Source organism: Lates calcarifer, unplaced genomic scaffold, assembly GCF_001640805.2.
Source record: "Lates calcarifer isolate ASB-BC8 unplaced genomic scaffold, TLL_Latcal_v3 _unitig_5776_quiver_344, whole genome shotgun sequence".
Classification (NCBI taxonomy): domain Eukaryota; kingdom Metazoa; phylum Chordata; class Actinopteri; family Centropomidae; genus Lates; species Lates calcarifer.
In genome coordinates, this window is record NW_026117718.1 from 659,424 (window position 1) to 673,364 (window position 13,941).

At 39.6% G+C, this 13,941-nt stretch overlaps 1 protein-coding gene across 1 annotated transcript in view; it reads left to right on the forward strand.

Annotated features, from left to right (window-relative positions):
• Positions 1-13,941, forward strand: part of jmjd1cb (jumonji domain containing 1Cb) — a 132,075-nt gene that overhangs the window by 52,904 nt on the left and 65,230 nt on the right. The window contains 1 exon segment of the mRNA XM_018666487.2: positions 765-971. Coding sequence (XP_018522003.2) covers positions 765-971 — 207 coding nt within the window.

Sequence of the window (13,941 nt, forward strand, 5' to 3'; positions counted from 1 at the left end):
GTGTTCCTGGTTGTGGGGTGGGATGGAGTGCTGGTAGACCCTGAGTGATTGCTTAAAGGGCTGCTCTGTGTACATTTTAGGGCTGAATATGAATATTATGTTTTTATAAATAGCTGTTTGTATCTAGAGGGAAACTAAACTCGTTATTTGTCTTTGATGAGAACTTTTGATGTGTGTTTGTTCTTCACTGCCTTGTCCTCCAAGTCAAAGTCTTCTCCTGGTCCCTCTCCTTCATGTCCTTTCTTTTCTATCCTCAGCTGCGCACTGGTTTAATGTGGGTTTTGGTGTTCGAAGAGTGCTCGGTCAGCCTGGGGCTGGATGATAAAACAACTGTAATCACAATTTTAATTTTCCTCCACATTTATCAACCATAGCAAATGGTTGATAAATGTTCGATGTAATTTCCCTGCCAAGCTAACATGCATAGAAATTAATTGCATACTGCCAATCATGTTGCAGGAATATGCAATAGGTTAGATTTTATTGTCTACCTCAGATTTGTGAAATGTCCCACTCTTTAGTAATGCCATGTTCTAACTATAACAAGTAGTTTAAAACCGCAAATAACTTGAAAGATGTAATGATTTGACGTTTACCATGATAATTATCATTATTACCCAATATGAATTTTTCATCCTGATAACATTTTTGGCTATATCACCCAGCCCTAGGTCAACCTGCACTGTAGTCCCAATCGAAACCAAATGTCTTTGGTTGCGTTTGTGATGTCATTATTGAATTGTATTTTTCTGTGTGGTTTGCAGGTATATGTGGAGTTTGATGATCAGGAGTGGGAGAAGAGAGAGTGGGTCAAGGTCTATGAGGATTTCCAGCTGTTTCTACTGGAGCACCAGCTGGTCTGGGCCAAGAGGAAGGAGGGAGCAGCAGGAGGAGGAGGAGCAGGAGCAGGTGCAGGAGCAGGAGGTCTGCTGCAGGCAACCAAGGCCAAACACATACAGTGGCCTGCTCTGGTGAGACCTTTGTATTCTATTTATAGGCTGGACACAGTAATAGGAACATTAGCCTTATGACTAAGCTGTCAGTGACATTAAACTGTCACCATAGTTTTTTTACCACAAGGCATTGAATGTTCTTTGTCTAAATACAAAGCCTCAGGATCATTCTTCATCCTAACTTTGTGGTGTTACATGTGTTTGTCTCTGTGTTCTTGGAAATAGGTGGTTACTGAGTGGCAGCACTGCCACAGTTACCAGCTTTGTCATGGTCTCCATCAGTTTTGTTGAGCCTGTCTCACAGAAATTTTAGTACATTTCTGAGTACATTCTGATTTTTAGACTCTTATAGTCACATAGTGTCTACTGGTTGTTCTGCTAAGTGTTGGGCTGTGTCTGTTGAGCTTCCAAAGGATATCACTTTTTTCCTTTCCACTGTAGGAACATTTGCAAAAACCCAAGAACTGTGTATTTGCTTTATTGCAGCTAGGAACTAAAGCAGAAGGAAACTACAACAACATGTTCTGAGCTATGAATTCTAAATAGTTACTTTATTACAGAACACAATACTCATGGTTCTGACCACATCCACTGTCAAACAGTGCCTTTATTTTGATCTCAACTACACATCTGTAAAGATTCAAGACTGTATCCTGCACAGTTGTGACACTATCTTGACAAAGGCAGGCAGACAGGCAGACAGTACTAGTACTCTGTAGTAGTTACAGTAGGTGTCTCCAGGACCACATTTTGCGACGATGACACAGACAGACTCACAAGGTAAAAACAATACCAGCCCCTCTGTCACAGCTGGTAACAATCATCAAACACTAAGCAGGTCCAGATCATCTATACACAATATATACACAGTATGATTCCTTCATGTGTGAAATTTGTGTCTCTTCTTGAGATGTGAATGTGTTTATGTAGAAAGAGTAACTGACTTACTAGTTTTCTTGTAGTGAAACCGGTCCCAAACACAGTATCAGATACTAGAAAATGACACTAGCTAAGCCAACTAAAATAGAATGGTCTGTTGTGTGTGTGTGTCATTATCAGTGAACACATCAGGAGTCTGTCTATTCTGTGTGTCTGTCATCACACACACATACACACATGCTTTGGTGTGGTGGTAGTGTGGTTGCTGTGGTGTTTTTGTATGTCATACTGTTTCTTTCACTCTCTCTCTCTCTCTCTCTCTCTCTCTCTTTCTCTCTTCCTCAGACACGCGCGCACACACACACACACACACACCATCATACACACCTCAAAAGACAGTGGTCTGTATAGACATTAGACATGTTCATGTTATACATATACATTTATCTCTGGCAGTGAAATCCTATTTTTAGTGTATTGGAGCTGAATGTTTTTGTATCTGTGCCTGACTGAAGGATTTGCTTCATAAATGTTTGACATTGATGGAATTTCATTTTGGATTGTGTGCCTGTTTGTCATGTTTGTTGTGTGTGTGCCTGACAGTGGCTGTGAGTGTATGTGAAGAAATGTGATTCACTGTTTTGATTATGTAATAGCAGAGTGCACAGCGCCATCTGGCACATGCATGGGAGATAAGAATTCAAAGACTTCAACATACAGTTTTTAACTGGTAACCCCCTCTCCAGTTTTTTTTTTTTTTTTACTTGTTTGCCCCTCTGCTATTGTCATAGCAACAATATTAAAATCTAGTACAGACACAGACACACGCACATGCAAATGGTAAATTAAGTTGTAAGCCTCAAGAATCCATGAATACTGGTTGTGGTTTTATTGTAACTTGAATTTCTTTACATTGAAATCAGCACATTGAAAACAAATGATTACTTTTCACACACACACACACACACACACACACACTCGCACTGAAATACCAAATCTTCATGTTGCTCTCTAGCAGTGCTCTTCTGTCACTGCTGTTAATGGGAATTGTAGCTCCGTGAATTGATACTTTAATTTGAGTGACAAATGTAACTGACTAACCACTGGTCCTACAAACATAATAGATGATGACATATAGAGTGGTGCAGGTATGAACCCTGAAAGTAAGCAAGCATTTTGGCTAGGGCTGCACAACATGTAGAAAATGTATTGTTATCGCAATATATGCATATCGCGAAGACTGCCTGAACTGCGATACATGGTTTATTTCCATGTGCTCTGCATTCACGCTCTACTTGCCAATATGTGTGGCCAATGGAGCCATTCTACCCTAGACTCCCGCCCCCGTGTAGATGCTATAAACTGAGGTAGAAGTGCATGGAGAGTTAGGTAGTGTGCAGAGATTATGCTTCAATCCGTTCATATTGAGGAATTCCGGCCATATAGAACAACTACTGGACATATGTTTTAAACAGCCATATAACAGTCCACATTTAGACAACAATGAAGCACAAATGTTATGAGCCAACAAATGTTATTTATTTAAAATAGTCAGCATGACTTAACTCCCACAGATATCTGCTTAGACATGTCTGAGTCATGCTAAATGTTAATATGCAAGTCAACAGACTATTAATTTGGTAAATTTTCCACCAGACGTTTTGGCCAGTGATGTTTTCACCTGCCGGTCAAAAATGCATGATACAGGCCAAAAGCTGGCATATGCTGGCTAATGTGTTGTTTTGCTAACAAGGTGTCACAGCAAAATGCTCACACAGTGTACGAATGACATGTTATCTTTTCAGATGTGTACATAAATCAGGAGATCTGCTAGAGTATTGTAGCTATGGAAGCACAATCACAATGCTGGGCTGGATAAACATACTGTCTGCTGACAATGGTAGGCAATCAGAAAATGCATAATAATTATTCTCATAAGCACTTGTTTATTGTTGGGATTCTCCACTCTTCAAGGGTCACATAGCAGAGTGTTCCCCATGAGAACAGTGCCTCACACAGGTTGTGTGTGAAGGAAGCAAGGAGGAGGATGATTTCTACAATGAAGCAAATGCAGGAACAGTTTGAATGAGCTTGTTCAAGGAGGAATTAGCTTGAATTACAAAAAGAGAGTGTGATAGAGAAACGCTCACAGCAAGAATTTGCAAGAGCTACATTCTTGTCATTTCAGTAAGAAAGAACCAGCATCTGACAATTTTTCTTTACTTTTGTTTGTTGACATAAAAGATTTTAGAACGCCTGATATGCTCTCTGAAACAAACTCAGGCTTTGATCACCACTGCTAATTATTATTGACACATTCACTCGGAAACAGACCGCTCCAGAGTCAGACACACAGATTAGTCCTCACACAGACAGATGAGGCAGGCAGACCCAGCAGATTGCTTGTGTGGTTATTACATCGTTACATAACTTAAACCCCTATGACCTCCACACAGTAACGCACACCATGTCAGTTTCTTTCCTCTATTTTCTCAGTTATTCATGGTTGTCGTTGTTTTGCTTCAGTCTGTTTTACTCTTTTGATGTGTCTTTTCTCTCCTTTCATTCTCATTCTTTTAATTGCCTTGTCCCTCTCTCTTGTGCTTGGCTTTGTTTTTATAAGGCCTGTAGACTGTTACAGATGAGTGTACACTGATTATGTCCTAAAAAATATGGGTTTCTATGCAGCATAATGTGTTTTGTGTAATGTAATGTATTTCATCATGTTACTATTAATATTATGAGGTCTAATTTACAGCCCATAAACCCAAATATTTTCAGTTCATAATATTAAAAAATTGTAGTCAGTTAGTATTTGGTATTTTAAAATAAATACAAAAATAATCATTTATTTTCTGTCAATTGACATTTTTTGTCAATTGGAATTGAAACTGCTCTAAAACAAATTCATTTTCTTATAATGTGAAAACACGGAGAACAGCGGCAATACATTTCTTACAGTTATTAATAAAGTAATGTACTATTTCATTTTATTTTCCAGAAAAAAAATTAAAATTACCATGGCTCAATGAGGCCGACTGGTGACAAATGAAAGCACTGAAAAGAGGACTTAAATCGGGTCTCAGTAATTTTAGACGTATTTTTACGTCCCTTCAACATAAGGTAGTAAGGAATATAAGCATATAAAGAAAGGTAACAACTTTTTTTTTATAAACTCAGTTGAAGAGTTGGCCCAAAGCTTCTTTTCCAGTTCCATAGCTTGCACCCTACCCTACCCAAGCCAAGAACAACAGAAATATCTGTATCAGCAGTGGTAAACATCATAAGATAATGTTCATTTAATTAATTTGTCACTTAATCAAGGAATCTTTCCAAGCTTTATTAACGTTATTATGGATCATTACAAGTACTTTGACAGTACCAAGTAGTCACACAGTGAGAAAAAAGAAAACCTGTATTGAAAAAAAAGATGCATCAAGATGCATTGATAATCGATTTATTGATTATTTATTGCAGCCCTCTGAATCATAATCGAATCGAATCATGAGGTGCCTAGAGATTCCCAACTCTGCAGGCCATTACATCCAATACAGTTCAGTTTTTGTTCCAGTCACTCAACAGAAACAGCTAACTGCTTCTTTCTGTAAAGTCAAAACTAGACCAAGTGGTAAAATAGGTATAGTTTTGTCTGGGTTTAAAAAAGGCTTTTGACACTGTAAACCATGAGGTACTCCTGTCTGTTTTTAACTTTTCCATGGATGCCAGTAAATGAAGGCAGCACCGTGGTGCAGTAGTTAGCATCGTTGCCTCACAGCAGGAAGGTTCTGGAACCCTGGTTTGCTCAGAGCTTTTCTGTGTTGAGTTAATATATTATCCCTGTGCCTGCTTGTGTTGCCTCAAGGTTGTCCAGCTTCATCCCACAGTCCAAACACATGCAGGTTAACTGGTGACTCTAAATTACATATAGGTGTGAATGTGAGTGTGAATGGTTGGTTGTCTCTATGTGTCAGCCCTGTGATGGACTGGTGATCTGTCCAGGGTGTACCCTGCCTCTCACCCAGTGACAGCTGGGATTGACTCCAGCTCAGATGATGGATGGATGGATGGATAGATGGATGGCATTAAATAGATGAGATCCGTGTAGGCATTGGCAATACTCAATCATTATACTTTAAATGTAACACTGATGTTCCTCAAGGATCAATACTAGGCCCTCTTTTGTTCAATTTATATTTTAATGACCTACATTTAGCTTAATTCAACATTTAATTAGATGTTGATGTTGATTTGCCCATGTTGTTCATGTATGATATTTATAAAGATGATTAATTCATAAATTCTCGCACGTGGCTGTGGCTCAGGAGGTAGAGTGGGTCGCCCACTAATCGGAAGGTCAGCGGTTCCCCGGCTTCTCCAGTCTGTGCTGAAGTATCCTTGGGCAAGATACTCAACCCCATCGTTGCCCGTTGTGTATCATTGGTGTGTGAATGGGTGTGAATGTGTTAGAGTGCTCTGTGTGCATAGATCAAGTGCTGTATGAATGTGTGTGTGAATGGGTGAATGTGACACGTAGTGTAAAGTGCTTTGAGTGGTTGATATGACTAGAAAAGCGCTATATAAATACAAGTCCATTTACACACACATACACACACACAAAGTGTTTGTGACCTTTTCAGACTACAGTCATCTGCTCAGCTGTCAGTTAAGCTATATGTGTGTATGTGTGTGTGTGTGTGTGCGTGCGTGCGTGCGTGTGCACGTGCACTATCCTCAGCGCTGATGCAAGCATCTTTTCATTGAGAGGGGGAGAATTCCTGCAGTATGGAGAGGTGTTGTGTAAATTAGAGTCCTAGCATAGTACTTACCTACAAATGTATAAGCTGTGTGTGAGAGAGAGTGAGAGAGAGACAGAGACAGAGACAGACAGATGATTTTAACTGTGTGAAGAGCAGTTAGTTGAGACAGGACCTGCCTCAGGCTGTGTTTTGGGTGTCATGCTTTAATGCACAGTAATTTATAATCTTTATATATCTTTATCTTTATATATTGACACAATCATATTTCTGTGATTGTATCAATGTAATGTGCTTAAAGGAGCAGTGTGTAGGATTTAGTGGCATCTAGCAGTGAGAGCACAGATTGCTGCCCATTCACCCCTCCCTTTCCAAACGTGTCAGACAGTCGACGGTGGCCGTCAGCTGACAAAATGGTGTCAACTACCAAACTGACTACTCTATCAAGTAAAGAATTTGTTTAAATTTCTAGTGTATTTAGTTGTTAGTCTGTTCAACGATAGGTAATAGCTGCAATTGCCCTCTGTCCTTTCTTCCTCTTGGTCTTCTTTGTCTTCAGAAAACAAGCTGTGGCATCAACATAAAAACACGAAAGGCTCTAGAGCCTTTCCTCTTATGTTATATTATGTGTATTATATATTCAATTTCTGCCATTAGATCCTTGTAAATGTTCAACACTGGTCCCTCAAAAAGAATATGATTTGTGTGTCATGTCACTAGTGACATAATGGTGGTAATAACATAAAACACAGTGTTGTGTGTGCAATGTCTAGCCTAGTACTACACATCTGTCACTTTATAATATTACAGAGTAAATTACTTATGTACATACATGTACATTTCCCACAAGTGGGATAAATAAAGTATATCTTATTTACAAAGCAAAGATCAGGTAGAGGTGCAAGCTTAGTGCTGTGTGGAGCTGCAACAGTTTGAGTATGGTAGTAGTAATTTTCAATTGCAAAATTAAGCAAAATTAACATGAATATGAGAAACATTGATAGCCAACAACTCTTCAAATGACTGTTATTGAAGGAATAGCACAGGTTGTTTCGACTGTTTTTTTCTGTTTCTCTCTCTCTCACACACACAAAGAAGTGTGTGTGTGTGTGTGTGTGTGAGGGACCTCCTGTCTTGTGAACAAAAACAATATGAGAGGAAAGCAAAGCAGTCACCATCAGACTTGATGTGTGTGTGTATGTGGAGGAAGTGAGTCTTCTGTGGGTTTCCTGTCTGCCAGGGGACAGATAAGGTGTTTAGTGAGGCAGGATTTGCTGTTGCCTCTTTTTACTGTCCTCATTCTCCGTTTTCCTCTCTCTCTCATGGTCTCATACAGCAGAGATGTAAATGCCATGACTGTAAGTGCTGAAATTCTTGTGAAGCTGTTGATGTGCTTAAAAAGTTCCTGTGTAAGGTTCAGTCTCCTGGCCTAACTCTTCACATGCTGTATACTTTATTTTACATTAAAATGTCAGAACACGTAAATCGTGGAATTAATCATGAACCTGCAGTATTTGTGAAATCAAAATCAGACCACATTTTCTCCCTGTAATTCAAAACTTTATTTCAGTGCAGCTTTTCAACTCAGACTTTTAAAAAGCTAGTATAGGTTGGGTTTGTAGCTAGTTGCAAGCCAAGTCAATTTATATAGCACCAAATCACAACAGATGTTATCTTGAGGCACTTTTCATATAGAACAGAACTAGACTGGGCTCTTTATATAAGATTTACAAAGAGAGACCCAACAGTTCCCATCACAAGCAGTCCTAGATGCTATAATGTGCTTGAGGGAGGGAGTCGCAACTGGTCTGTGTTACAGACATGAAGCATTTTTAATTAGAGCAGTGTTTACATCTATGTTTACTAGTTTGTAGTCATCCTCCATGCGTTTATTGATCTTTTGCAGCATATCTTGGTGCATAACTTCCACTGATCTACAGGTGGTTAACTGGGAAACCTCTGGCAGGAATGTGTATCCTTATGTGCATGACATAAACAAAAAACCGAGACTCACTCCCAGAATGCTCCGTAGCATTAGCAGAGATCTAAAATGGAGCTTGTTCAAAGTCAAGGCTGTTTCTCTATGTAGCGCTACACTGAAATTGAGATAATTCTTGGTTAGTGTAACCCTTCTCCTTTAACCAGCACTGTATCTACTTCCTCTGCCTCTGCAAACAGATGACAGGGAGGGGGAAGTTGGACCATTTGTATCATCATCTTGTATAATCATGATTTCTTTGAAAGATTAATCCATTAATGAAAAATACACATTTAATAGCAGTCTTCCTGGCCTGTGGACTGCCCTGTCATCAACCACAGGTTCAGTGTTTGTGTAGCTTACATCATGATAGGAAACCACATACATTCTAGCTGTGGTTTCCAGACAATCTAGTATCTGTAAACATTGTACTTTGTAATGTAGTACAATGTAGTAATAGTGAGTGTGTTTTGTTTTTCTGCTGTGACAGTGCTACTTAAGTAACAGAGTTAATTCTGCAAATAATGACAGAATAAAATTGGATTCCCACATGTTCAGGTTTGGCAAGCCACAAGTAAGTAAACATAGCGGACACAACATGACTATGTTTATACATGGTTCACGCTAAATTTGGTTTTATCAGTCTTTCTCCTTCTGTCTCTTACACACACACACACACACACACACACACACACACACACAGTGGCTCAGCCTCTCACCCATTTTCTCTCTCTCTGTCCTCTCTCACCACTGTTCTCCTCTTCAGTCTGTGTGTGACATGTGGCCTGCAATGACACATCTTCCTGCACACACACTCACACCATTATACCTTTTTTGTGAGGGCAGCTGCCAACATGCAGACTGTGATATAACGTTCTGATGTAACATAGGTCTTTAGTTTATGTGCTGTAGTAGTAAATGATATCCATTCTAATGATGTCATATAAGTCATGTATGTGAAGCGGACTGCATTTAGTTAAATGTTAAATACAGACGGTTACCTATATATTTTACAGTGGTAAAATAAAATTGTGAGTCTAATATACAACTACTGGAATCAGTCCTTCTTTTTTAATTCCCTCCTTGATAGGAAAATCCATGAGTGATTTTAACCTGCCACATCAATCATAGACACACAGGAATTAGTATTGTTGTTTCTCTGTTGCTTGTAGCACCCCCCGTGTTGGCAGGCTTGATGATAATCTCCAAGTCTTAAGAAAGTTCCTGTACAGCCAAATGTTCTTCTTGACTCAGGGTTTCTTGCTTAACTATTCTACAAAAAGTTTGCATTAAAGGCATAAGGCATATATCTGTTATAACCCCGAAAGAGTTTGTGTTACATGTAGCCACAAAGCTTTAGTCTTTTGGTGAGAGCAGAGAGTTGATGGGGAGTGAGTATTTTATTGGAGAGGTTAATCACAGGATTCTGCCCCTGTTGGAGTCACAAGGAAGATTACTGTCAGATGTGGTGGTGTCTCACTGGTTATTCTGGTGACTTGTGGTGATGGACCCACTGGTAGACTTTGCCATGAATGTAGTCCAAGGTATCCTGCTTGTACTTCTTGGTTTTTGTTCCTATCAAACCATTTTCATATGACTTTAGTGTTTTTTGAGTCAATGACATTATTGAATGCGTTACTCACCTCACTCCTTCATAAGTGCTTCACAATTTGCAATGTCTTTCAGTGTATCCTCCTTTTATTGTGAGACCTCTTCAGTGATAAGCAGCATGAGATCCATAGCAGGTTTCCACACCAGCTCACAGCCATGCCCATACCTCAGATTTAGTTTTTACGCTGGATCTGACTATTGCCTCTCTGGATGTGGAGGATTTGGGTGTCTCAGACCATCAGTGTATCAGGTTTTCATCCATGGGTCACACTGTCCCCAACCCTTAATTACCTGCTTTTTACTCCTGCTCTTTAAACCCATCTGCAGGCAGTAAATTCTCAGATGCTGTTATAGCCTCCACTCTGTTCACCAGTACCCAACCCCAGCAGCTGAGCACTGATCAATTGATCACCAAGTTTAATTTAGTCTGTGGAGACATGTTGGACTCTGGAGAACAAATCAACGACGGTCATGGTCTCAGGTAGTTATGTAGAGAGGCAAGACATAGATGAAAAAAGGGACTTCATAGGAACTATTGAAAGGTTGCCCTGCAAATTATCAGCAGTCTGTCAAAGTAACAAGTGCAAATTATTTTTCCAACATTATTGCAAAAACATTTTCACAGTCCCAAGTGCTGCTCCACAGGATTAATTCAGTCCTTAGCCCTGTTGCTACTGCCTGTCCTATGCAAACCTCAAAGAAAATTGTGTGTGTGGGTTAGTAGATTCATATGTACTTGAGACACACTGTGCTGAAATTTTGGGCCATTAGTCAAACCTGACAGTCAGGATACAGCAGCCTGGACTCTGTAATTAGTCTGTAATTTGCCTGTTTGACTGTTGTGTTTGTGCTATGCTTACAAAAAGGTGTATCTGCCCCCCCCACACACACTGACACAACAGCTTTACTTTACACTGATCAGTACCTCTCTCTCTCTCTCTCTCTCTCTCTCTCTCTCTCTCAACAGCAGAGAAAATAATGAAGCAACACTGTTACATGACTTCTCGGCACATGCGTGTGTAACAAAACACACAGTAGATCCTAACAGCTCTTGCTTGTACAGTGATGTAAGCTCTTTGTGAAGTATTTAATCTTGCTCTTTGGGATACAGGGTTATATTTTGTGATTTAAAGAAAGTTAAATTTTCTTGCCACAGCAGCATTCTCTTCTTTTTCCCAAGTGCACCAAAAAACACAGTAGATATTATTAAATCATTGGTAGCAGGTGTAGAGAGAGAGAGAGAGAGAAGGCAGACTGGTGGACAGAGGGTGAGAGTGTGACTCAGAGAGAGACTGGGCTTAAAGAGTTTAAGTCCTGCACATCTGTCAATTGTTCCCTCAGCCCCCCTGTGTTCTCACTAACCTTTGCTCTGTGTGTGTGTGTGTGTGTGAGTGTGTGCATGCATGTGCAGTAGCATCTCAGACCCAGATATTACATCATCCATCTGTCGCCCAGGACGCGCTGAGTACTCTGTGAACTCATTAGACACTGTGTCTTTGATGGGAGTCTGCACAAAGTGAATTCCTCTGACCAGACAACACCCAAGGGCAGAGAGCCAAGAGAGTGTGGAAGTGAAGAAAGGGATGAGAGTATTAGAGGAGGGAAAGCGAGTGGTAGCCATGCTGCGTGCATCATAGGAAATGGATGAAAGGATATACTTGGCTTCTAATGCAGATGTTCATTAGCCTTTCTCTCAGTTGCTGTAAATGCTCCAGAGTTGTCTCAAAAGAAACACATCTTGGCAGGAAAATACTTTTGCTTTAATAAGAAATTCATACTCTCCAATGTAAAAAGGCCTGCTGTCCAGGCCAGTTGTATATGCAACCACCAGTGGTCTCACTGTAACCACTATTGTACCTTTCAATCAGGAGCTGAAACAGTTAGTTAATTAATGGATTAATCAGTCATCAAAAAATTAATTGGCTATTTTGTTAATCAGTTCATGATCATTTTTATCAGTTTGCTGCATCACCATGGACCTTTTTATTGTTATGATGGAAACTTTTCACTATTTTCAACAGTCAATTTATCAAGAAATTGGCAGATTAATTGATTAATTAACAAAACTGTTGTTTCTAGCCTTAAAGTACACTATTAAGACCCTCTCTTTTGGGCAAAACTATTTTGGCCAATTTTTATGAAAACTATTGAATAGCCTTCAGTACTGTTGATCCACTAATAGTTAATTTGGTATAGCTTTAATAGTGCCAAAATAGGATAGAAAACCTGGCATAACTCACTGACCTCATGGTGAGATTATATATTTTGTATTTTGTATGTATATCATTTTTGTCAGACTTTGAAAACCAATATTAAAGAGATAGTCAAGTCAATTTTATTTATATAGCGCCAATTCACAACAGAGGTTATCTCGAGGCACTGTACATATAGAGCAGGTCTAGACACTGAACAGGAATGTTGTGTTTACCGTATTTTTTTCATTGGCTGAGAATGTGTTGTGTGTGTGTGTGTGTGTGTGTGTGTGTGACATAAATGACTTACTTTGACAAGAGTGGGATAAGGCGCTGTAATCTCAAGATTTACCTATTATATCTATTTTATCTGTTTGGACTGGTTTTAATCTACTTAAGTGGGCTGCCCCCTGTAGAGCCTATGTTTGAAATGCTATTCGATCCATATTGCCCAGCTGTATGTACATGTATTGCCCAGTGGAAACCCTGCAGGTTAGACTGGGGGGATCTGACCCTGCTGGAAATGGTGACAGGCTGCATCATAACGTGTCTGTCTACCAGCTCTGAAGCAAAGGCAAATGATGCAGAGTCAACATTAAAACTAATGGGACATTCTCTTTTAGCTGACACACACACACACACGTTCATGCTGTGTTCTGGCTGAGTGCCTGTGTGCTGCTGCACACCAGTGTTATCTGGCAGAGCCCTCCTCTGTCCTTATTTCAGACAGAGGGAGAAGAACAGACAGGAGGAGAGGGAGAAGCTGCATTTCACCGACAGAGATTTTATCTGTAGCTGCTGCCAGCACAGAGGATTTCATGCAAGTATCCCTGAGGAGATACTATAAATATCTTTACAAAACACACCCTCCAGTTCTGATGATTTGTGATTCATAAGTGTGTAAAATTTGTCTCTGTTTATTAGTTTTTACTCATATTCCCCACACAGAATCATAGGAAAATGACTGTTGAGATTAAGTGATGAAATGGTTCATGTCAGTTAGATGGTTTTCTAACTGCAACATTGTTATTCAGATCTGATGAGAGTTCTGTACATGGATAGCAGGTAGGCAGGGTTCATTGAAGATGACAACGATGGATGCACAGTTAGATAACAACAGATATACAAGGTATGGCTATTAAATAATGAGACTGCGCCTATGAGGATAAAACCATGTGGTTCACAGTCACACTGAGTGTTATATATTAAAGGTTGAATATTCATGCACACTTGCTCTAAGTTTCCAATAAGTGACGTCTTTAGTTTACCGCTAGCTACTGATTGAAGTGCACATGGTTTTGCTGAGGCGTCTGAAAATGATTTGCTTAAAAGTTGAGCAACACATTAACTTGAAATTGTTGCTGAAAAACAAAACAGCAGCTGAATCTTTTCATACATTGTTTGAGGAAGACTGCATGTCACATGCACGTGTGTTTGAATGGCACAAAAGATTTTGTGAAGGCAGAGAGGATGTCCAAGACGATGAATGTTCTAGGTGCCCATGCATGTCAAAAACTTCTGACAACATTCAACAAATTGAACAAATTGTTTGAAATGATCGACGACTCTGTATA